Source organism: Cnephaeus nilssonii, assembly GCF_951640355.1.
Source record: "Cnephaeus nilssonii genome assembly, chromosome: 11".
Classification (NCBI taxonomy): Eukaryota; Metazoa; Chordata; class Mammalia; order Chiroptera; family Vespertilionidae; genus Cnephaeus; species Cnephaeus nilssonii.
This window is the reverse complement of record NC_137082.1, coordinates 10,474,628-10,498,188: the sequence shown is the minus strand read 5'-3', so window position 1 is coordinate 10,498,188 and position 23,561 is coordinate 10,474,628. Positions and strand designations below refer to the sequence as shown.

Here is a 23,561-nt window from a genome sequence, read left to right as displayed (position 1 = left end):
AAACAGAGGCCAGCTACCGACCTGCTGGATGCCCAGCTCCTGGCTCACTCCAAAGCATACACCCGCTGAAGGGCGTGGCAGGCAATGCCCCTGGAGCGCTGGAACCCTGCTCTCTCTCTCTCCCCTCATCACCAAGCACCAAGAGATTAATTCAAATGACTGAAAAAATGCCAACTCCAAATGCATTTCCCGTGAACTGCTGCGAAATCTTTTCCCCATCTTCAAGACCCCAATTCGCCTTCCACTCTCCTCCTCCCAAGGGTTGACCGCTCCAAGGCTGTGTGACCTTAGGCACGTTGCTGAACCTCTCTGAGTCTCCATTCTGCACTCCATTAAATGTCCTCATTTTATGACAGGAAACCAAAACAAGAGAATGGCAGCAAAGCACTCTGTAAATAAAAAGTGCCTGATAAACAGGACTGTTGTTAATCTCTGAGATTAAAGTTGACAACCAGACTTTTACACCCTCACTCCCTCCACCTCAGAATTCGATGCATCTTCACCTAAGCCATTTGCCTTTTTAGTGGTTTCGGAGGAAATTTAGAGAAGTCTCTCTCCGGTTTCCTCCCCTCTCCTCTCTAACTTACATTAAACATACAGCAGACTATGAATCCCAGGAGAGTGAGGACCAGGCTTTCCTGGCAGCCACACAGCACCGGGACCTGGCAATGGAGCATGGCATGGTTAAATATAGATGTTCAGTCAAGGTTTGCTTCACAGGAAGAAGGAAAGCAGGAAGGAAGGAGAGAAAATCACCAGAATGAAAACCAAACAGACATAGGCACGGGTACTGATCACAGAAATATTACTATTATCAAAACAAGGGCAGGATTAAACACATCGAGGTTCGTAGAAGCCAACGTGTGGCCAGGCAGTGGCTGTGCCGAATCTTCAGGACAAATTTCTCACTCCTTTCGTCATCAGGGGAACTGAGACAGCCAGATGGCGCTGCCAATCCACGCAGCCAGGAGAGAAGAAACCCGGCAGGAACCACAGGGACAGCTCATCTCCGTGGGCAGAGACGCCAGGCGGCCTGAGCTCTCACTTGTGCCTGTCCCTCCCTTCCCTGTCACAGAGCAAGCATGTCAAACTCACAGCCACGGGCTGCATGCCTCATTTACACCGAGTGGCCGGATTATTATGATCTCTGAACACATAATAATCTAGCCACTCAGTGTGTGTGTGTGTGTGTGTGTGTGTGTATGTATATGTATATGTATATGTATATGTATATGTATATGTATATGTATATGTATATTAGAGGCCCGGTGCATGAATTTGTGCATGGGTGGGGTCCGGCCAGCCTGGCCAGGGGGAGGGGACATGGGCGGTTGGCTGGCCTGCCTGCTGGTCAAACTCCTGGTCAAGGGGACAATTTGCATATTAGCCTTTTATTATATAGGATATACACTGAGTGGACAGATTATTATGCGTTCAGAGATCATAATAATCTGGCCACTCGGTGTATTTGGCTCATTAGCCTTTGAGTTTGACATGCTTATCATAGAGTATCTAGATTGAGTGTCTGCTCTCCTATGAGCCACAAAGAACCAACAAGCAGAGGAAAACAGGTTGAAAGGAGGGAGATTTCACTCCTGAAGAGGGAAAGAAATGGATTGCTCCAATAATAAAGACAGAAAGTTGCCAGCAGTAGAATTACGTTGTTAGTATAAGTCATTACATACTACATACTAACAGCGGCCCATACAACGAGTTCTGCTTCTGGAGCAAAGTGCCTGGGTTCAAGTCCCAACTCACCTTCTCCCTGCTGTGTGACCTTGGGCAAGTTACTTAACCCCACAGAGCCTCAGTTTCCTCATCTGCAGAATGGGGACAACACTAGCACCGGCCTTCATGGCACCTTTGGGAGGGCTGAGTGACAAGTGTGAAGGGCTCGTCACACAGCATGACAGACGGGCGGGACCCCACAGACATCAACAGGGCTGCTGCAGGCCAGCTCAGCCCCTGGGACCCCTTCTGTTCGGTTTCACGCCATGCTCAAAACGGAAAGGCACCGATTTCCACGTCACCTTGGCGTTTCAATGTCGAGGCTCCGCCCTTTCCTGTGCACGGAGCCCCGTACCCCCAGGACCAGCAGCCTCACAGACACGACCTGCCGCCGGAACGTGCAGGCTGAGCCAACCTCTGGGACAGATTAGGATGTCAATCTGCAGCGGCAATTAAGGGCTATTCCCGGAGTGGGCGCTGCAGAGCGCGCGGGCCAGAGCGGCTTCTCTGCTCGGCGTCTCTAAGTGTCTGAGGGGCAATTAGATGCCAGCAGAATTCCCTGGAGGTGCTGGGACAAGTGGAAAACACCATTTGACCGAGGACTAATTTTCCCAACTGACAGATGATTATTCTAATTACTCGGGAGGATTTTCTTCCCTCTTCAAATTGCTACCACATTCCTCGGCCAGGGCAGGGCGCCTCACTCACCTGAGGCGATGACGGTGCCGGCCCAGAGCGCGTTCTCGATGCTCAGGCTCTCGCTGACCGAAGGGTCGCTGTCCTCCTGCAAGAGGCCAGACGACACACACTTATCAGCAAGGCGTTTTGTTGTTGGTTCTTATGGGGTTTTTGTTAATCCTCACCCGAGGATATTTCTTTGCATTGATTTTTAGAGAGTGAAAGGGAGGGAGAGAGAGGGAGAGAAAAATATCTGTATGAGAGACACATTGATGGGTTGTCTCCAGCACATGCCCCGACAGGGGGTGGGGATCTAATCTGCAACCCAGGTACATGCCCTTGACCGTGAATCGAACCCACAACCCTTCAGAGTGCAGGCCAATGCTCTAACCACTGACCAACACCAGCCAGGGCGATGGAGCAAGGTTTTGAAAAAACCCACAAGACAGGTAGAGAAGGGCGACCCCTGGTGAGAAGCCCACAGCTCAGCCAGGAGAGAGGGGCCACACTCATCGACAGCTGTCCGCGGGGCGTCCACCCCCACGGGAACACCTGGAAAGGCTGGCTCCTGATTGAGGACAAGCCTGGTGAGAGCTAACGATCACACAGGGCAGTCTCGTGGCTCACAGAGAGACAACACGAACAGTTAATTTGGGTTCTATAACCCTCCTGTCCCAGATTCCTAAAGCAACCTGAATCCTAATTTAATTTCTATTCCGAAGAGTTGAGAAGTGGCTTAAAAAGCATAGCTGCCCAGCCCGGCCAGTGTGTCGTCAACCTATGATTCCCCGTCAGGGCACACGCTCAGGTTTCGGCTCGATCCCCAGTGGGGGGCATGGAGGAGGCAGCCAATCAGTGATTCTCTCGCATCATTGAGGTTTCTCTCTCTCTCCCTCTACCTTCGTTCTCTGACATCAATAAAAACTTTTTTTTTTTAAGTATCACTGCCCTGGGCGGTTTGGCTCAGTGAATAGAGCGTCGGCCCTCAGACTGAAGGGTTCCGGGTTCAAATCCAGTCACAGGCACAAATCCAGTTGCAGGCTTGATGCCCGGCCACAGTCAGGGTGCCTACGGTGGTGGTGGGGGTGGGGGGACACATGTAACCAATTGATGTGTCTCTCTCACATCGATGTTTCTATCTCTCTGTCCCTCCCCCTCTCTTCCACTCTCTCTAAAAATCAATAGGAAAATATCCTTGGGGAGGATTAACCAAGTATATTTAAACAACAATGTCCTGACCAGGTGGCTCAGTCAATTGGAGCATCATCCCATGGTGGTGCGGGTTCAGTTCCCAGTCTGGGTGCCTATGGGAGGCAACCAATCGATGTTTCTCACACTGAGATCTGTCTCTACCTTCCTCTCTCTCTAAAATTAAAAAAATAGACAAACGTATCTTTGGGTGAGGATTAAAAAAAAAGTATACCAATGGCAGGCAGGGCTTGTCTAAACAATAGAGGATATAGGCCCATCTGAGGGAACAGAGTACTGTTGAGACATCAGCATTAACGTGAATTAGAACAACGCGTGGCTACGTTGTCAGGTAATCCCAGCTGTTCAGAGGCTGAAGAGCCTGCAGTTGTGTGGCCCCTACTGAGAGACAATGTGTCAGGGGCAGGCGGTACCTCCCTAAGGGAATCCCCCCCAGCCCAACCCCCGCCCCCCTCCCCCTCCCACCCCCTTCCCCTCCCTCCACATAGAGATACTTCCTGACAAAGACCCCGGACGGTGTCTGCGGGCTTCCATCATGAATGCACACTCCGAGACGGAAGTCCGTGGCAAGCTGAGCTACGTACCCTGGTAAATGTTCCCACAAAATTGTGGATGTCGATGCTTGGCTCTTCCGCGTAGATATACGATCGAATCTGAAGAAGATCCTGCGCGACAGAGGTGACATGCGGGAGTTAGAACAAAGTCGGCTTATGGTCAGGGTTCAGGAGGCAGCCGCTCTTTTCCTAAAGCAAGCAGGCCTTACGGGATGGGCAGGTGGGGAAAAGGGAAAACCTTCCTTATGTGTAGGTGTCTTCACGGCTCCTGGCTCTCGACTCGCCCTTAAGAAGAGCCTTCAATCCTTCTGAGGGTCCGAAGCCTTTCTGGGCAGAAACTTTACCCAAAGTAGAACACGCCGTCCAGATAAAGGCAGAGCCCCCGTTAGACCAGCCCCTCTCAGGGGTGCAATGGCGCCTTCTACTGATTCCCAGGGCTCCTGACCAGTTAGAGACTCGCTGCTCTAGAATTCCTGCTTTAAAAAGCAGTAATAATAACAGCACCATCTCACTTGGGATTGGCAATGAACAATCATACGTGCCATGGGCACGCTTATTGTTACGCTAACTCCACGAAGACACAGAACTTCCTCCTTCCTCACGGGACCAAGAAAGGCCTGGCATCACCAATGCGACCGCCGGCCCAGGAAAAGCTTAGCCCTGTTCTGCTTAACCCTTTCAGACCACGCATGGACCATACATTGGTCTCCAGGCATTTGAATTACATCCTGTGATTCTGTGACCTAGTCCACAGGCCACTTCAACCCGTGTGACTTGTGTTTAAGCTTACACTTGGCTACCTTCTCCCTCCCGCACTCCACAAATCGCGGTGTGATATAGGGAACTATCGGGCCCTGGGGGGCTGTGAGCACCTGTCGGTTCCAACTGCTTAGACCACACCTTCTTGGAGAGAGTCCAGGTGCTATTCCACACTGTTCTAAACGCTGTTCCACACACGGGGCATACACTGTTCCATGCACTGTTTTATGTCATTTCATGCACTGTTCTACATGCTCTTCCACGCACTGCCTATATGCTGTTCCACACACTGTTCTAAACACTGTTCCACACACGGGGCATACACTGTTCCATGCACCGTTTGATGTCATTTCATGCACTGTTCTACATGCTCTTCCACGCACTGCCTATATGCTGTTCCACACACTGTTCTAAACACTGTTCCACACACTGTTCCATGCACCGTTTTATGTCATTTCATGCACTGTTCTACAGCTCCTCCACGCACTGCCTATATGCTGTTCCACACACTGTTCTAAATGCTGTTCCATGCACTAGGAATTCAGCAGTGCATATCCCGGGCAGAACCCTGCTCTCAAAGATACCGCCTTGACGTGAGTGGAGTGGGAATGCCGGGAGAAGGGGGCCAGGAAATGCCTCTTCAGGACACGGATGTACAAGACGTAAGGCTGTGATGGAGGTGCCCAGCCAGCAGACAACAGGGTCTGCCTGCTCCCAGTGGAAGACACGGCAAGGACAGATGCCGGGAGGCGGAAGCACGCCTGACGGAGAGGGCGGTGCGGCTGCAGCGTGGGGACAGGGAGGGCCCAAAGCGGAGGTCAGGGCCTCCGCAGAGAGAGTGTACGGATGACACGGGGTTTAAGGGTGCCAGCAAGGCCTGTGGGATGGGTTCTCAGAGCTGAGAAGCCTCGGAGTTCTGAGCAGAGGACGGACACGCTCTGGCCTGCCTTTACCTTTACACTAGGTCCCGGTCAAGGTTTCTTAAGATCCTGAGCTTCCCTCGGAGAGCTCCGTCCCACATGCGGGGTCTGCATTTTGCGTGGCCACAGTGCGTGGAACCAACCGGCACTCAAGGCTCCCAGGACCCCAAAACACCCCACGGCCCACTTCACCTCTGACACCCATGCCTGGCCCGGAGGGCGCCCGAGTCTGCGAGCCCTGCCGGGACAGTGGCCACCTGTGCCCGTGCAGGGAGAGCTACTCACGGCGGCCGTGGGGAGCCGCTGCGTGCAGGCCACCGGGAGCCGCAGCTTCCAGTCCGTCTCCCCGTCCAGCTGATCCGTCCGCAGGAAGCAAGACCCTGTGGAAGGAAGTCGGTGCCTTCTGTTCACCTGCAGCTCAAGAAGCCATTCGGTGGCAGCTCTGGGCAGCCCTGCCCTGGTCCTTGTAAAAGCAGCCAACAAATGGCCAACCACTCACAGGGAAAGAAAACACCCCATTTCCCACTTCCTCCTTAAGCGCTAGGGTCAGAAGGATCTGGGTTCAAATCCTCCCTCCCCCACTCACTCGCAGTGGAGCCTGGGCTAGCCTCTCCACCTTGCTAACCCTCAGTGTGTCCTCTCCATAAATGGGAAGGAACACACACCTCCCAAGCTTGCTGTCGGGACTCAGTGGTGCCAGACGACCCGGCATGGAGGCGGCCTGAGATCATCAGCATTCGAGTCTGTTCTGGGGAAGGGTTACAAGCACCTTCTCAGGAACCAGACCTCCTGGGTTCAAGTCTGGCTCCAACACTCACTAGCTGCAGGTCCTGTCTGAGCCTCCGTTTCCTCGCGTGTGAGAGTGGAGATTAACAGCACCGACCTCAGATGGGAGAGCTAAAGCCGGTCCGTGCAAAGCGGAGAGCGCTGGGCAGGTGGGCGGTCGTCACCGCCTCGCACTCTGTGTGGGCGCGTACGTGGGTCTGACGCCAAGTCCAAGCCACAGGTCGGCCGTGCATCTCACCAGACGGAAAGGGCACGGAACTCACCGGCGCTGCAGTGAAGGCTTCTGGGAAGTTCTTATCTTTTGGGGGGGGGCTTGGGGGTCTTTTAGAAAGGGAGAGCCCTTCAGGGAACCTAATCCCCAGCACTCCGTTTTCACGGACCAGGACTCAGGACCGATTTGAGGACAAAGCCGCAGTTTTTAAAAGAAGGCTGCTTTCATCTGTGCCTTCCACCCCCCTCTCTGCATTGCCTCATATATTATTAGTGTAAGATTTCATCCGTGCTTTTATTCAATTTGTAATAAAATAGGCTGTAGTAGCCTCAAAGGAATATAGATGCGAATCTTTCGGGGTTCAAAGATCTCTGATTGTGCCTGAGAGGCGAGAGAAAAACAGCCTTGTCTCCTCAGAGCAGCTTAAATATCAGAAATAAAGAGAAAGGAGACGGGAGCCAACGGACGGACGGGGCGGGCAGGCGTGGCAGCCACGCGGGGAGACCGCGGGGAGAGAGAGGGGCTTGTAAAGGCGGGAGCGGTGCTCAGCCCAATGGGCTGGAACAACAAGCAAACCGATGGGCAAGGGTGGCCCTGGGCCCCCACTCATGACTCAGGCCCAGAGGGACACCTCTCTCCCCGGCGCCCTACGGCCCACCTCCTCACACACCTCCCGGTATTTTCCCGGAAGAGAGAGAATTTCTGTTTGTCAGACACTCTTCCCCCTCCCGCCGACTCCTGAAGCTGAGCCTCACGGAGCCCAGGGAGGGAAAGCCGCACGTGCGAGCATGCCTGTATCCGTGAGCGTGTGTGTGTGTGTGTGTGTGTGTGTGTGTGTGTGCACGTGTGCGTGTGCATGTCTGTGACTTCACCAGCTGGGACTCAGCAGGGGTCCAACCAACTGTATCTTTGTAATGATCACAATCTATTGACCTGCGAGCACCGAAAACATTTTCTTAGGGCTGCTCTATTAAAAGGGCTGTTTGGATTCGCCTCTGTGGCTCCAAAATGATCACCTACTTCAGTGACATTTTCGAATGATTATTTTGCCAAATTGCCACTGAAAGGTTAATGGTTATTTTCAAAATTGATCCCAGATGTTTACCGTTCTTCTCTGATGTCCTCAGGAAGATCATGTCAGCAGGCACCCGCTGGTTCTGTGACGAAAAGAAGGGCTGTTACTGCGGACCATCCTGGGTGGGTTTCCGCCCCCGCCCCTCTGGTGGGGAGGGAGCCATCGAAACCCCCGGCGTCGTTTCAGTGTCTGCCTTTGTCCAAGACAGACTGGCGGGTTTATTTTGTTCTGAATCTGAACACTCTTGCACGCTGCTGTTACGTTTCTAATCCCCTGATGAAATCCTATCTCAGAAAGAGAGCTTCTCGTTTCCCGAAATCCCAGCCAGGGACCCCGGGCCTCACGCCCGCGACCCTCACTGGCTTTGGTCCAGGCTGTCTGCGGAAAGGAAAGATTCGCGCTCCCTGCTCACGCTCTCTGCTTCCACCTATTTCCTGGCTGGAGGTTTGGCTTCCAGGGGGATTTTAATAAGGAAGTCAAGTCACAGGCAGGAACAAAAGCCATTCTCAAAAAGAGAGTGAGAGGCGGACAGCAGCCTCCTTTAACTATGGACAGAGAGGGCTGTGCAGAGCACAGGGGTGTGGTTCCTCGGGGCTGCCGCCCAGAAGGGCTTCACTTTCCCGCAAATCAACTCTGAGTTCCAGGGTTTAATCCTTTTAAAAGAGCACAGTTCACTTCCTACAGAACCCAGTCCAGACACACTCCTTTCCTAATCAAATATTACCCCGAGACTTTCCAGAACCACCCTCAAAATCCAGTACCTTCCAAACAGCACAGTAAAAAGAGATGCGAGTATCCGCTGAAGTCAGGTGCAAAGTAGCAGTGCTATTTTTAAAAATGTATTTTTTGCCTTTTTACTGTTCTCATAGTAACCTCTACTCCCCATAAAATGATTGAAAAGCCTGGTGTTTAAGTCAAAAAATGCAAGCTACGTCCTGGCCGATGTGGCTCAGTTGGTTGGGCAATGTCCCGTGAACCAAAAAGTTACAGGTTCGATTCCTGGTCAGGCCACATGGCCGGTTTGTGGGCTCAATCCCCAGTAGGGGGCTTGCAGGAAGCAGTCGATCGATGATTCTCTCTCTCTCTCTTTTCCTACCCCTTCCTCTCTACAAATCAGTAAAATATAGACATATATTTAATTATTTTAAATGCAAGCTAAAATTGCTCAAAAGGCAAATGACCAACACGTTTATGTAGTTAACAGACTTCTAGGAAAGTCTTCATGGGAAGTAAAACAAACACACACAAAAAAGACTAGTAAACACATCAAACAGGAAGTCAAAACTTGTGTAGGATTTCTAGCTCACCAACACATCTAAACGTGAAAAATTACTCTGTGCCCTCATAGGAAAGAGAGAGGCTGTTCACCCCAGCAGAGCTGTTGAATGGACCTGCAGGCAGCAGCATCCGATCAGACCACCGACAGCACGTCAGCACGGTGATGTGAGAGCAGGGACTTCCCTTTCACACACAGCAGAGACCCCCCTCACCTTTTCAACGATGATAAGGTCTCCCACTTGGATGTTGGCGCTCTTCACCTTCACGGTCCCTGCAGAGAAACAGGCCCAAGACTCATCTGTCTGAGCTCATTCCAGTTCCACGTCTTTATAAAGGGCCCAGCGACCTTCAAAGCCAGTGCGCACAGCAGAAGGATGACCCCCCTGCCCATCCCCTGCCCCGCATCTCCTCCTGCCCCTCTGAGAAAGGAGCGCCTGCGGCAGAAATGGCTCCAGAAACTACCCCCCACTCAAGAGCTCTGGGAAATGCCCACACCCCTCAAGTGAGATCTTCTGTCTTAATGGTGCCTTAGAAAGTTTCCCAAGTCCGCACCCTAAGAAACTCATTCAGCCTCAAAAGAAAAAGGAAAAAGAAAACCCACACAGATATGGGGAAGAGAGAGAAAAGGGCAGAAGGGCAGCTCTTAATTTTCAAAAAGAAAGAAGCTAACCCAAAAGGACTAATTACTTTATTTTTTTTAATTTGCAACTGCTATATAGTTTGGTTTATATGGTTATGGTCAGATTACTTTTGCTGGATGTTTATCTGAATAAAAATGGAACAGCTAACATTAAACACTGGTTCTGTGCTGCCCTGGCCGGGTGGCTCAGTAAGCTGGAGCGTCATCCCGTACACCAAAAGGTTTCGGGTTCGATCCCCAGTCCAGGTGTGTATGGGAGGCAACCAATCGATACTTCTCTCTCGCATGGATGTTTCTCTCTCTCTCCCTTCTTCACTCTCTAAAAATCAATTTAAAAAAAACATATCCTTGAGGTTGGGTCCCGGGTCCGGGTGAGGCCGTGTGCCCCTGGATCCAGGTGAGACCATGCGACCCTGGGTCTGGGAGAGGCCACGCGCCCCTGGGTCCGGGTGAGGCCACGCACCCCTGGGTCTGGGGGAAGCTAGATCCCGGGTCCGGGCGAGGCCGTGTACCCCTGGATCCGGGTGAGGCCACGCACCCCTGGGTCCGGGTGAAGCTGGATCCCGGGTCCGGGTGAGGCCGTGTGCCCCTGGATCCAGGTGAGGCTGGGTCCCGGGTCCGGGTGAGACCGTGCGCCCCTGGATCCGGGTGAGGCCACGCGACCCTGGGTCTGGGAGAGGCCACGCACCCCTGGGTCTGGGTGAGGCCACGCGCCCCTGGGTCTGGGGGAAGCTAGATCCCGGGTCCGGGCGAGGCCGTGTACCCCTGGATCTGGGTGAGGCTGGGTCCCGGGCCCGGGAGAGGCCACGCGCCCCTGGGTCCTGGTAAGGCCACGCGCCCCTGGGTCCGGGTGAAGCTGGATCCCAGGTCCGGGTGAGGCTGTGTGCCCCTGGATCCGGTTGAGGCTGGGTCCCGGGTCCGGGTGAGGCCGCACACACCTAGGTCCGGGTGAGGCCACGCGCCCCTGGGTCTGGGAGAGGCCACGCGCCCCTGGGTCTGGGTGAGGCCACGCCCCCCTGGGTCCGGGTGAAGCTAGATCCTGGGTCCGTGTGAGGCCATGTGCCCCTGGATCCGGGTGAGGCCACGTGCCCCTGGGTCTGGGAGAGGCCACGCGCCCCTGGGTCCGGGTGAGGCCACGTGCCCCTGGGTCCGGATGAAGCCGTGCCCCTACCAGCCGAGACCCAACCAGAGGGAATCGAACCTGCATTACCACCATTTGTCCACCATCCAGAGCTGAGGGGTCAGTGCCGACATGTACACATAAGGAACTGGTGGACATTGATATTGGGTCTCAAAAGAACTGTTGGTCCAGAAAGAAACTCACTACAGACTGATTCATTTGCCTGTCAGCATAACTATTATTGCTCGTCTCACATTCAGTTCATATAAGCATATCTCTAGTGACACATGATCTCGCTTATCTAGGGGAAATGATGAACAACATAGACTGATGAACAAGAACAGAACCAGAAGCAAGGAGGCATCGATCGGACTATCGGGCCTCAGAGGGAGGATAGGGGAGGGTGGGGGGAGGGGGGAGAGATCAACCAAAGGACTTGTGTGCATGCATATGAGCCTAACCAATGGTTAAGTTCAACAGGGGGTTAGGGCATCCATGGGGAGGGGTGTGGGATGGGAATGGGGGGATGAGGACAAATATGTGACACCTTAATCAATAAAGAAATTAAAAAAAGAAAAAAAAACATATCCTTCAGTGAGGATTAAACTAAAAAATAAAATAAAATAAATTTTAAATGCTAATTCTGTGCTAAACACGGAATAGATATTGGCATGTGGATGGCTTCGTTTACTCCTCGGGGTGGCGACCAGGAGAAGGCATGATTATCTCGTCTTCAAATGAGGACAACGGCTCAGAGACGCCCTTAGTCTCACAGGTATTCACATCCACATCCGACTCCAGAGGAAGGAATAAGAAAGTGAGTTCAGTTCAACTCAAAAAACGCCTATTGAGTGCTGCACCTCGGAATTCAGAGACTGAAGTGGGTCCCCGTATCCTAAAACCATGCCTCAGGCAGGAGTCAGCAAGCGTGTGCCATACAGGGCCAGACAGTAAATAGTGTGGCGTGTCCTGGCCAAGAGACAATGTTTGCAATTCTCCCAACCACAGTCTTCCTGCCAAAGGCTATAGTCTTTGTTCTATATTTCATATTTTAAAATGCAAAAACCATCCTCAGCTCCCAGGCCATACAAAAAGCCCTATATAATAAAAGCCTAATGTGCTAAGTGTCCGGTTTGTCCAGTCGTCCGTTCAACCAATCAAAGCATAATATGCTAATGATATGCTAAGGCCGCTCAACTGCTCACTATGACATGCACTGACCACCAGGGGGCAGATGCTCTGACCGGTAGGTTAGCCTGCTGCTGAGGTCTGGCCAATTGGGACTGAGCAACATGGGCCGGACATGCCATGGAGCCTTCCTGCAGTCCCTCCCTGGCTGGCCAACCTCCCGGGCCCCTCCCCAGCCCCGATCGAGCACCAGTGGGGTCCCTCGGCCTGACCTGCGCCCTCTCACAATCTGAGACTCCTCCAGGGATGTCGGAGAGCCGGTTTCGGCCCGACAGCGGAACGACCAATCATTATGACATGCACTGACCACCAGGGGGCAGATGCTCAACACAGCAGCTGTCCCCTGGTGGTCAGTGTGCTCCCACAGGGGGAGCACAGCGGCAGTGGTGGGAGCCTCTCCCGCCTCTGCAGCAGCACTAAGGATGTCCAACTCCCAGCTTAGGACATCCCCCGAGGGCTCCCGGACTGCAAGAGGGCGCAGACTGGGCTGAGGGACACCTCCAAGTGCATGAATTTCATGCACCAGTCTTCTAGTAATAAAATAAAGGGTAGTGGGCTGACTTTGCCACCAGCTGTAGTTCGCTAACTCATGTGCTAGTGAGAAAGACAGCCAGACAGAGGCTGCTGGTGCAAATAGTGTGTGAAGTGATGGGAGTGAGTCAGTGAGCTGAGGGGCCAGGACGGAGGGCAAGTCCCCCTTTGAAGAAGGATCTAGAACAGTGCTCAGCACACAGAAGGCACTGACTATCCAAGCAACATTCCAGCACCATGCACTGGTCGCCTGCTGTATGCCAGGCACAGTCTGAGGGCAGGGATCCATGGAACTCACCTTCGGGTGGAGGCGAGAGTCAAATAATGAGTGAAGGGGGTGGGGGGCAGCGAGGTGTGGACAAATACTTCACAGGAGAGGTGAGGCCACAATTAACCAGACGAAGGGTCCTGGTTGCCAGCGGTAGAAGGAAGGCACAGAGGTGGGAGAGCACATGAGTGGGACACACGTGTGCTCCTTTAGCAAGTACAAAGACATGGCATGAAGGCAGGGAACAGAGAGACGAAGGTGGAACTGGCTGGTCAGGGCCTGTGCCCAGCACCACATCGTGGTGACGGGTCCAATTCTCGCACGAGGGAGCAACACCATAAAATCTTTGTTATTGGCATCTTGTAATAAGCCCATTTAACTCACAAGAGAGGAAAGAAACAGGAACACTGACTCCAGCATTCATTCAACACCAATGAGGATTGCTAGCTTTTGTTCCTTCAGCATTGAAAATAACCTAAAGACGCTAACGGCAATAATCTGAGTGTACAACTCTAGATTTTTACAATTTTTCACAATATTTCACATAACTTAACCCCGGGTGTCTTTTTAGTAAGTCAGCACCATGGAGACTTTTTAAAGCATTCCAATTATTTCTACTGAAACAACTGTAGTAGGTTCCATTGGGTTGGGTTTTTGCTAATTTTTATATTTAAATTTTGTCATAATAAGTAGAACTGGCACTAAAAGAACTGTCCACGAACACTAATGACTTCTAGAAAGCACGTCGCAGATGGTGACGGGCTAACCATCCTTAGCTCCTCTCCAGGAATGAGTATCTCACCCCACGAAGTGAGCATTTAATAGTGTCCCATTGTCATAAAACACGGTGCTAACATTCCGTCCAATGACCTGAGCCCTGACGTGCGGGAGACCTACTAGGCTCAAGCATTCATCCTACCTTGGGCTTTGGTAAATATATTGACAGAGGGAATAAAGAAGAGCCATTGATCCAAACAGATCATTAGAAATGGGCGGAGAGAGGGTCCAATGCACAGCCTTCTCTTCCTGCCCGAACAGTTCTCCTCGAACCACTAGGGGGCGACAGGACAACCACACACAGACGCGCAGCTCTTCCTGGGAAGATCGTAAATTCAGCTGGCCCTCTGCGCCAACGCACTTTTCCTTGGAGCTTGCCCCAACTTTCCCAAACATAAATTTACACGTTGTCTTTGGTTTTATTACTCAAATTGATGCTGGTGGCCTGGCCCAAACTATCACGCTGGTGTTCTGGTCTTCGAGGCCTGGATACAACCTTCTGTCAACATCTAAAGAGTATGTTTATTCCTATTAAATAATAATGGCATGCGTGTGCGTGTGCGTGTGCATGTGTGTTAGCAGGAGACAGGGCAAAATCAGAAGGATTCGACTGAAAGGGGTGACAGCAATTCTTTCTGGGCACATGGGGTTTATCTTTCTGTCTGGCACACACACTTTAATTCTTCACATTGGTTTTTAAAATAGGCACGAGGCGCTTTTCTAATAAGAAAAAAAATAAATTAAATTTGCTCAAACGTCTAAGTGGCCAGGCTCAGATTTCTTTTTATTTTTAACCTTTATTGTTGAAAGTATTACAGATGTCCCTTTTTTCCCCACTGACCCCCTGCCAGGTTTTTCCCTTCTTACAGGGCGTCCTGATTTATGACGGGTTAATTTGAACTCTGCTGCTCTCTGTCCATCTGCTCTGCCTCAACAAAACGCCTTTAATCCGCCGTGCTGCAGGCAGTCTGTGCTACCCCAGGGGCTGACCCGCACAGGGGCACTCCTACCGGGGGACGGCACTCCTACCGGGGGACGGCACTCCTACCGGGGGACGGCACTCCTACCGGGGGATGGCATTCCTACCGGGGGACGGGCACTCCTACCGGGGGACGGGCACTCCTACCGGGGGACGGGCACTCCTACCGGGGGACGGCACTCCTACCGGGGGACGGGCACTCCTACCGGGGGACGGCACTGCTACCGGGGGACGGCACTGCTACCGGGGGACGGGCATCCTACCGGGGGACGGGCACTCCTACCGGGGGACGGGCACTCCTACCGGGGGACGGCACTGCTACCGGGGGACGGGCACTCCTACCGGGGGACGGCACTCCTACCGGGGGACGGCACTGCTACCGGGGGACGGGCACTCCTACCGGGGGACGGCACTCCTACCGGGGGACGGCACTGCTACCGGGGGACGGGCACTCCTACCGGGGGACGGGCACTCCTACCGGGGGACGGGCACTCCTACCGGGGGACGGCACTGCTACCGGGGGACGGGCACTCCTACCGGGGGACGGGCATCCTACCGGGGGACGGGCACTCCTACCGGGGGACGGGCAGCCAACGGCCCGCTCCCTCTCAGGAGGAGGGCCACGGGGGCCATAGTGGGGCACAGGGGCCACGGGGGGCCATGCCATCAAGAGGTCACTTGTGCTCCTTCACCAAGGTTCCCCCAGTAGCATGCTGGTATTTGGGGGTGGGGAAGGGGTGAACCTCAACTTTGCCGCCTCCACAAAGGGAGACCCTCAGCCCTCCCACTCTGCTGAGCTCACATGCGTTCCTGACCATAAATGCGACTTCCTTCCCCCTCGCTGTCACATTCGGCGATCAGAAAATGGGCAGTTCAGGCCTGTATAGGGGCCGGAGTTGAGCATGTGTCTGAGTGAGAAAAAACACAAATAAAACCGAAAGAAGGGAAAGGAGAAAACCCAGCAGGAAGAGGAGGAGGGAAGCAGGCACTGGTACGGATGTTCCAACATCTATGGTTTCCCAGCGCGGCCGAGAGCATGTCCCCGTCCAGGGGCTCGGAGTCCAGGGACAGGCCGAGCGAGGTGGGAGGAGGGAGGGCGGAGGCCCCGGGTTCGGGGAGGAGCCGAGCACCCAGAGGCTGGACTAACTCAGGACGGAAAACCCCTCCGTGGTGGGAAGGACCCAGAACGCGATTCCCAATCTTCATGTAACCACCGTCCTGCGTTTCCTACCACCGTTCCCACAGAAACTAGGAAATACAGACGCCCCCGGGCACAGCTCTGTCTTCCAGACACAGAAACGTGGGAAATAAAAACAGCACCGTGGTTTTCCCTAGCTCTCCCCCCACCCCGGAGCAGCTAGCAGCCATACCTCCCAAGTTTCCTACTCCCTCCCCTGCCCAGACATCCCTGAAACAGGATGCGACCTGCGTACCCACAGCCCCAAACCTTGGGTGGACGACCAATTGCGGACATATTACAACTCTTAATAACCTTTTTTTTCCCCAATTCTTAATCACTTCTGAACGAGGGCTCCCACAGTTTCATTTGCACTGGGCCCCAAGGATTACGTAGCTGGTGCTGAAGAGACATGAAAACACCCAGTAACCTCATCTTTGCCAAGTGCACAGGGAAACCTGCCTGGTTCCGGGAGCAGCAGCCAAAGGACCCTGGCTTCCCCCTCAGAGCTCTCTCCGACACCCCTCTCCGGCCCCGGGGCGCTGGGCGTTTTAAACGCATCGGCAGAAACTCGGCAGGAGCTGGCTGGGGGGTTTTCACAAAGGTTAAGTGGAACATGCACCACCGGCCCCATTCGCCATCATTAAACGCTTTCTATAAAGCAAATGTAATCCTTTCAGCTTTCGCCACTTTGCCCAAGCCGCCTCTGAGCCGGGGTTTATAACAGGGAGCCAACTTCCAATTACTACCGCTGTTTATTTCTGTAGACACGGACCCCAAGCCTTTCCTAAGCAAACCCATCGAGCCCAAACCATGCTTTTCATGGATGACGGCTTAGGAATAAGAGCAGTTTGTCTACCCTGGGGGGCAGAAACCAGATGTTTCCCTGGAGTGGAAACAAGCAAATGACAATTCAGTCAAAATGCAGAACAGCCTGAAAAAAAAATTTTTTTTTAAATAAATTCTGGGCACTAGTATGTGTGGGCCTATTTTGTTGACCCCGAGCCCCGCCAGCTACTAGGCTACTCCATTTTTCACTGTGCACGCAGGGTACAGACTGCTTTTGGAGAGCTCCAACAGCGACCCCCGTGCGCTGACCCTGGCTAATGTTTTACTCTTTAGCTCACACTCTAATCTGCCTGTGACAGTGACGAGTTGTAAATTCTGTGGCTTTGTGTACATTTCCTGGGGTGGACACTAAAACGCCTGTGCAGACCCAGCAGAGTGCACACGGAGGGTTTAAAGGTGAGACTTTCATATTCTCATCCAGCCGTCCGCGCTCCCCAAAGCCTAAGAAAAGACTGTTATTTGAAGACAGGCAAAGGGTTAAACGGCATTATTGGAAATTCCACGGCCACTTCCTGGGGCTTTTGTTTAAAATAGTGGGAACTTAAAAACGAAAGGCTGAAGTTTCTACGTGACAAGTTTATACCCAACAGAGGCTTTTAAAATAAATATATAAATGGTTCTCGTTGCTTTCTGGTGCCCAATAATGATGAAATAGACCAACACCCCGGCCAGGGGGTGGGGGGGTACACTTCTGGGAAAGATAACAGTATAATTTGCATGTGATTTTTTTTAATTAAACAATAGATCAGTTCACCAATATTTGTAATAAAGTGAAATTGAGTAATTTGGAAGAAAAAAAAGAACCTTAGGGCTCTGAAATAACAACTTGCAAGTGTCAGAGAATGAGAGTGGCCAGATCTGTTCTGAATAAGCCTTGTAAAAGCAGATGCTCTGAATCCTAACCAGGGGAGCTCAGGAGGAGGAGTTCTTTGCTTACCCAACTGTATCTGCAATCCTCAGGAAAGGACTTTTGTTGCAATGCTATAAAGAAGACCATCACTGTGGCTCTCTTCTCTAAACAACGTAGGAAGCATATCTTAGTTTAGTGTTCTCGCATGTCTGAACAGAGTTTATACTTTGAAAACATAAATGGTACTTCTGTTTAGGAATACAGAGTTTCGTTAATTAACTAGCAGCTAAACTGCTCCCCATTAATAAACGCATCTTCCCGACACGATCCGACCTTCTGATGAACTCCAGCAAAACAGAATTCCCCAAAAGAAACACACGTATGATCTTGGACCTCAGTAGTTAGTCGCATTAATTGCAATCCTAAGTAATGGTTCGATGTGGATTTTGAACTGAATTGGGGGAAAAAAGATCTGACTCTCAAATTGAGATGAGATCCTTGAGGTTATTCTGTAACTGCAGAGCTATCCGGGAAGAACTGGGGAAGGGGAGAGATCTGTTTTTTCACACCACATATGTACTAAAAAGAGACCTTTGGTTTATGACTTATGGTTCCCGGGGTGCCCAGATGTCCCCAGCAGGAAAGACACATCAGCGATCGTGTTAATTGTGCTCTGTTTGCAGTTTCTTTCAAGGCTAATTATCTGCTGGCTTCCTTTAGCCCCTGATCACAAGTCAGTCTGGGAAAACATTCCTGGTATGAAGACCTGGAATTCATCCTGTGAAAATGCAAATCCCATTGCCCCGCCTCCTGTGATAATCAAGGCGGAGGGACCCCTCTCCAGAATTAAACTTTTGGTTTGGGGAAGATAAGCATAATGAGAAATTACTCACTTACTCATTCTTTCTTTCTGACCCAACCCAAATCTTTCAAGTAACTAAGTGTTGCTGAGTCTGTTCCAACTTCAAGATCCTCTCCTCATGGCCTATGGGGTTTCCAGGGTCGCTGAATGGTGTGACTCTGGGGAGACAGCTCCATAATTAGAGCCATAAAACTCATAAAAGTCTAGGAATCTCTCTTAAGTCTCTGATCCCATGGAAATGTGGACTTCAAGTAGGAGGAAAGAGGAGGCTTTCCTTTCTTTATCTGAAAGCATTCTCCTGGCGTGGCTTTCAACAGTCTGCCCACCTGAGAATGAGAAAGCCGGATTGAGAAGTTCCTTTGGACTGAGAAATGGGCTCTGGCCGGGTGGCTCAGTTGTTAAAAGCGTCATCCCGATATGCCAAGGTTTGGGGTTCCATCCCCAGTCAGGGCAAGAATCAACCATCAGCCCTAGTTGGTTTGGCTCGGTGGATAGAGTGTCAGCCTGCGGACCGAAAGGTCCCAGGTTCTATTCTGGTCAAGGGCACATGCCGGGTTGTGAGCTCGGTCCCCAGTGGGGGGCGTGCAGGAGGCAGCCGATCAATGGTTCTCTCTCATCATTGATGTTTCCACCTCTCTATCCCTCTCCCTTCCTCTCTGAAATCAATAAAAATATATTTAAAAAAAAAGAATCAACCAACAAATGCACAAATAAATGAAACAACAAATCGATGTCTGTCTCTCAAATCCATTTTTAAAAACGTAAATGTGTTTTAAAATGCCTTAAACCTTAGAAGTCCTTCTGCAGCATTTGATTTAAGGAGGAACACTGGCGATCGATGAGATGGTCTACGGCAAAGTGCCGAGCTAGCTCCTGGCACACGGTGGGTGCCTGGACTGACAGACTAAGGGCTGACATTCAGACAGGCCGGGGTTCCAGTCACTAGCTAGCTGCACCACTCAGACAGGGTGCGCTCCCTCTCTGCGCCCCAGTTCCCCAGAAAAGCTCCCTCCACGGGGGGGGGGGGGGGGGGGGCGTTTAAAAACGACAGGCCTGCCCTCCAGCACCTGGCTGGCTATGGTAAGTCACCTTTCCTTTCCTCCTGCTTTCCAATGTGGACAGCATTTTCCTACAGCCCCCCTGTCCCCTTCTCCCTGTAGCACGCCTTGTACAGATTCCTGGATCACAGAGTCAACTTTCCACCTTCCCAGAGTCTCAGTCCTCACTGGCCTACGTGGTCTTTTCTTCTGCTCTCGCAGGAGGGCAGCCGCACTGGGAAGAGCAAGACGGAGCCAGGACCTAGGGCTCTAGGCGCCGCCCTCCCAGCAATCATGCCGGGGCCTTTGGGGAACTCTTATCAGGGCAACGCCGTGGGCATGTGATCCCAGTACGGATCGTAAGGGCCCCTTACTTGGTTTAGTGATCTACCGTCACCATTTTGAAAATCTTAATAATTTTTGAACCAGGGCCTCACCACATGTTCATTTTTTAATGTAGCCAGTCCTGCTCTCTTCCATCCTGTGAGACTCAGGATGAAGGTTATCTCTTTTGGAAGACATCATCAACTCCTCTCTGATGGGCTCCCACAACCTCCCATCACCCTTGGCTAATACCTCCATTGATTCATCCACCAACACTTAACGAACCCTTGCTGCAATACCACCAGCACGGCCTTTCTTGAGCACACGTCCAATCGCAGGCACAGTCCTACGTTCTTCCCATGTAGGAGTTACATTTAAGCAACTCGTAGGCAGTAGGTACTATCACCTCCAATTACTGACAGGTTAAGGGATCTGCCCACCCAGCAGGGAGGAGGTGGACGCCGAGTTCTGAATCCAGTACAAGCTCAGAACCAGGAGTGCAGTGGTCAAGAGAAGGGACCTTCCTCAGGAGGGCCCCACACTCATGCCCATAAAATATAATTATTAGTTAGATTTTTTTTATCTCTATTGTTGAGGGTATTACAAATGTCTCTCCCTTTTTTGCCTCCTTGCCCCTCACCCACCACCTGGTACCCACCCAGCCCCCAGGCCTTCACCACCCTACTGTCTGTATTCATGGGCAACGCATAGAAGCATATAAGTTCTTTTTAGTTAGCTTCGTAAAATTCGTGCACGGGTAGGGTCCCTAGGCCTGGTAGCGATCAGGGCCGATCAGGGCCTTCTGGCTGCCGGCTGGGGCCTTCCTTCGCTCAGCGCCACCCCCTGGTGGTCAGCGTCCATCATAGCGAGCGATAGAACTCCCAGTCTCCTAGTCAAACTCCCATGGGGACACTTTGCATATTAGCCATATACAGTCTGGAAAAAAATAAAGTGTTGGAAGCAGCTAGTAAAAAAAAAAAGTAACTTCCACCCTTGCTGGTTTGCTCACTGGATAAAGCGTTGACCTATAGACTGAAGGGTCCCAGGTTCAATTCTGGTCAAGGGCACATGCCCGGGTTGCAGGCTTAATTCCCAGTGGGGGGTGTGCAGGAGGCAGCCAATCAATGATTCTCTCTTATCATTGATGTTTCTATTTCTATCCCTTTCTCCCCCTCCCTTCCTCTCTGAAATCAATAAAAAAAAAAATTTTTTTTTAAGTAATTTCCCTCTGATGGAGAACTCCTTATTATTAACTGGGGCTTTTAGTTCAGCTGTTCAAAATAGAATTCTTTTTCCTCAAAGTTTTAAAGTTTTTCAGTTTCATTAACATAATGCCTCTAAAACTTTGGCAACATCCTGACTTAGAGTCTGTGCCACTGACATTCTTAAAACTATATTAATTCCTGCCAAAATGCACGCCGTGGATCTAATTGTGAGACACCAGGCGTTTAAACACAAGTTGAGGGACAAGCTGCGAAGTAACTGGCCTAAAACTGGCCTGTCCTTTCCAAAAACGCCAGCGCCACAGAGCTTCGCCGGGGTGGAGGGTGAAGGAGAGAGGGGGCCGCTAAACCAAGTGGCAACCCCGATCGGTTCCTGGACCAAGAAAAAAATCGCTGCAGCCCTGGCCGGGTAGCTCAGCTGATTAGTGTCACCCCAATATGCCAAGGTTACGGGTTTGATCCCCAGTCAGGACACATACAAGAATCAACCAATGAGTGTATAAACAACAAATCTCTCTCTCTCTCTCTCTCTCTCTCTCTCTCTCTCTCTCTCTCTCCCCCCCCCTCTCCCCCTTCCTCTCTAAAATCAATTTTTTTTCAATGCTACTAAAGGGCATTTCAGGGACAAATGGCCAATTTAGAGTACGGATTCTAGATCTGATTAATAGTACTGCCTCAATGTTAAATTTCCTGATTTGGCTCATTGTACTGTGTTATGTAAGAGAAGTGTCCTCTTAGGAATTACACACTGAAGTGTTTAGGGGCAAAAGGCATGATATCCTCACCTTAAATCTCTAATGGCTGAGACAGAGAGAGACTAGCAAAACCAAAGTGGGAACACGCTGACAACTGGGGAACGGGGGTGGCAGGCTTGCAAGAGTTCTCTGCAGGAGGTTTGCAGCTTTTTGCTAGTTAGAAACTATTACCCCAAAAAAATTTTAACTTAGTCCAAGCACTGTTTTCTTAGCCAGAAATGATGTTGAGTGCAGGGAAATCTCATGGCCTACCTCGTAGTGGTCGGGGACTTGATTCTGGTTTCTAAGCATTTCTGAACTCCAGAAGTAGTGTTGAAAAATCCATTTTAAGAAGTCGTGTGATCAAAAAAAGAAAACAGTCCTGCGTGGACATACATGTCCCTATGTGTTTCATCTCGCTTTTGAACTTCATTGAATTCTTGGTGAAATGTCTCACTCAAGAAAATATTATTGAGTCATTAAACAGCGCGGTAAGGTCAAAAAAAGGCTTCCTTCTCTTCCTCTCTCTGAAACCTTCTGTTTGGGCTTTTCTCTCTGGCCCTTCCCCCCAAAGTGGATCAAATAACTAAACTCACCTCCATCACGTCCCCCAACTGACAGTTTTCTCGGCGCCCTTTTTGGGGCTTTCAAAACAAACGGCAGGGCGAGGGCCTGGGTTAATATTCAGAGCTCGGCTCCCTGGGCCTCTCCTGTCGAATTGGCATGACAATGGGAACCCTGGGTCCCAAAAGGAGGCCAACAAAGGAAGACATGTTTTTACTGCGGGAGCCATCTGCCAATTCTCTTTAGGGCCTCTGCAAGGACAGGGGGGTTCAGGCAGCAGCTGGGCGGGGGTCTGCAGGGGTGGGCAGGAAAACCACGCGGGGGAAAGCAATTGCAATAGGAAAAGCAGCGAAGGGCGGGCGGGCGCTGGACAGATGAATGGGAGGCCTCCCAAAGCCCCTCCTCCAAACAGCCCCAGCGGCCCGCTCCGCCGGGCTTTTGTTGGTTGCCAAGCATTGCAAATGTCATCGTCAGAATATGTTACTAAGGGAGGGTTTAATACACACAAACCACACAAAACGCCTTCCCAGAGGGGTCTTCTGACTACCCACGTGGAACCCCCAAGCCACCTGCCTTTGCAAAGATTATACTGGGTTTTTATTCTTTAGTCTGCAAAAGGTCCTAAATACAGTGGTTCAGCAATAACAAAACACGTATTTCTATCCCCGCTCTGAAGTCCCCCTTCTCCCGGAGACGTGCAAATGTTTAAGACCACCAACTATGAAAATCTATTCAATGCACTAAAACGAAAACAACGTCCATGCCCTCAAGGAATTTTGTCAAAATTTCAATTTGGGGGAGTGGGGAGGGGAAGAGGAGGCCAAAATATATTCCTCTGACATTTTTCCCAAAAGGGAAAATTCTACTGAGAATCCGGGAACATGGATGACCAGCTTCTCCAGAAGACTAGAGCGCTGAACACCCGCAGTTCACGCCAGGCTCGGGCACCAGCGCCGCCTGCACCGGGCTCGTCTCTTTCAGAACCCCCCCTTTCCTGCAGGCGAGGCACAGCTCCGACTCCCTCCGGCCTCTCCTCAAACGTTATGAACCCCTGAGTGGGATCCGTCATCTTAGGGGACTGAGACAGTAACTTTCTCTCCTTTCTGAACACAACCTCACAGGAAATCTACTCTAGGACTGCGAGTGGGAAACGGAAGTCAACCTTGGCCGGGTAGTTCTGTGGGGTTTGGGGTGGGTTTTAAATTCCACCATTGAACATGCTCGTGTCTTGCCCGGGGTT

At 51.5% G+C, this 23,561-nt stretch overlaps 1 protein-coding gene across 2 annotated transcripts in view; it reads right to left on the bottom strand.

Annotated features, from left to right (window-relative positions):
* The window catches only part of ATP9A (ATPase phospholipid transporting 9A (putative)), a 129,321-nt gene that overhangs the window by 63,408 nt on the left and 42,352 nt on the right, over positions 1-23,561 (bottom strand). For both annotated transcript variants that reach the window (XM_079783492.1, XM_079783493.1), the window contains exons 5-9: positions 9,411-9,469; positions 7,951-8,002; positions 6,134-6,228; positions 4,200-4,280; positions 2,437-2,512 (exon numbers count right to left, since the gene is read on the bottom strand). In XM_079783492.1, the coding sequence (XP_079639618.1) occupies positions 2,437-2,512; positions 4,200-4,280; positions 6,134-6,228; positions 7,951-8,002; positions 9,411-9,469 (363 nt within the window). The remainder of the gene's footprint in view (positions 1-2,436; positions 2,513-4,199; positions 4,281-6,133; positions 6,229-7,950; positions 8,003-9,410; positions 9,470-23,561) is intronic.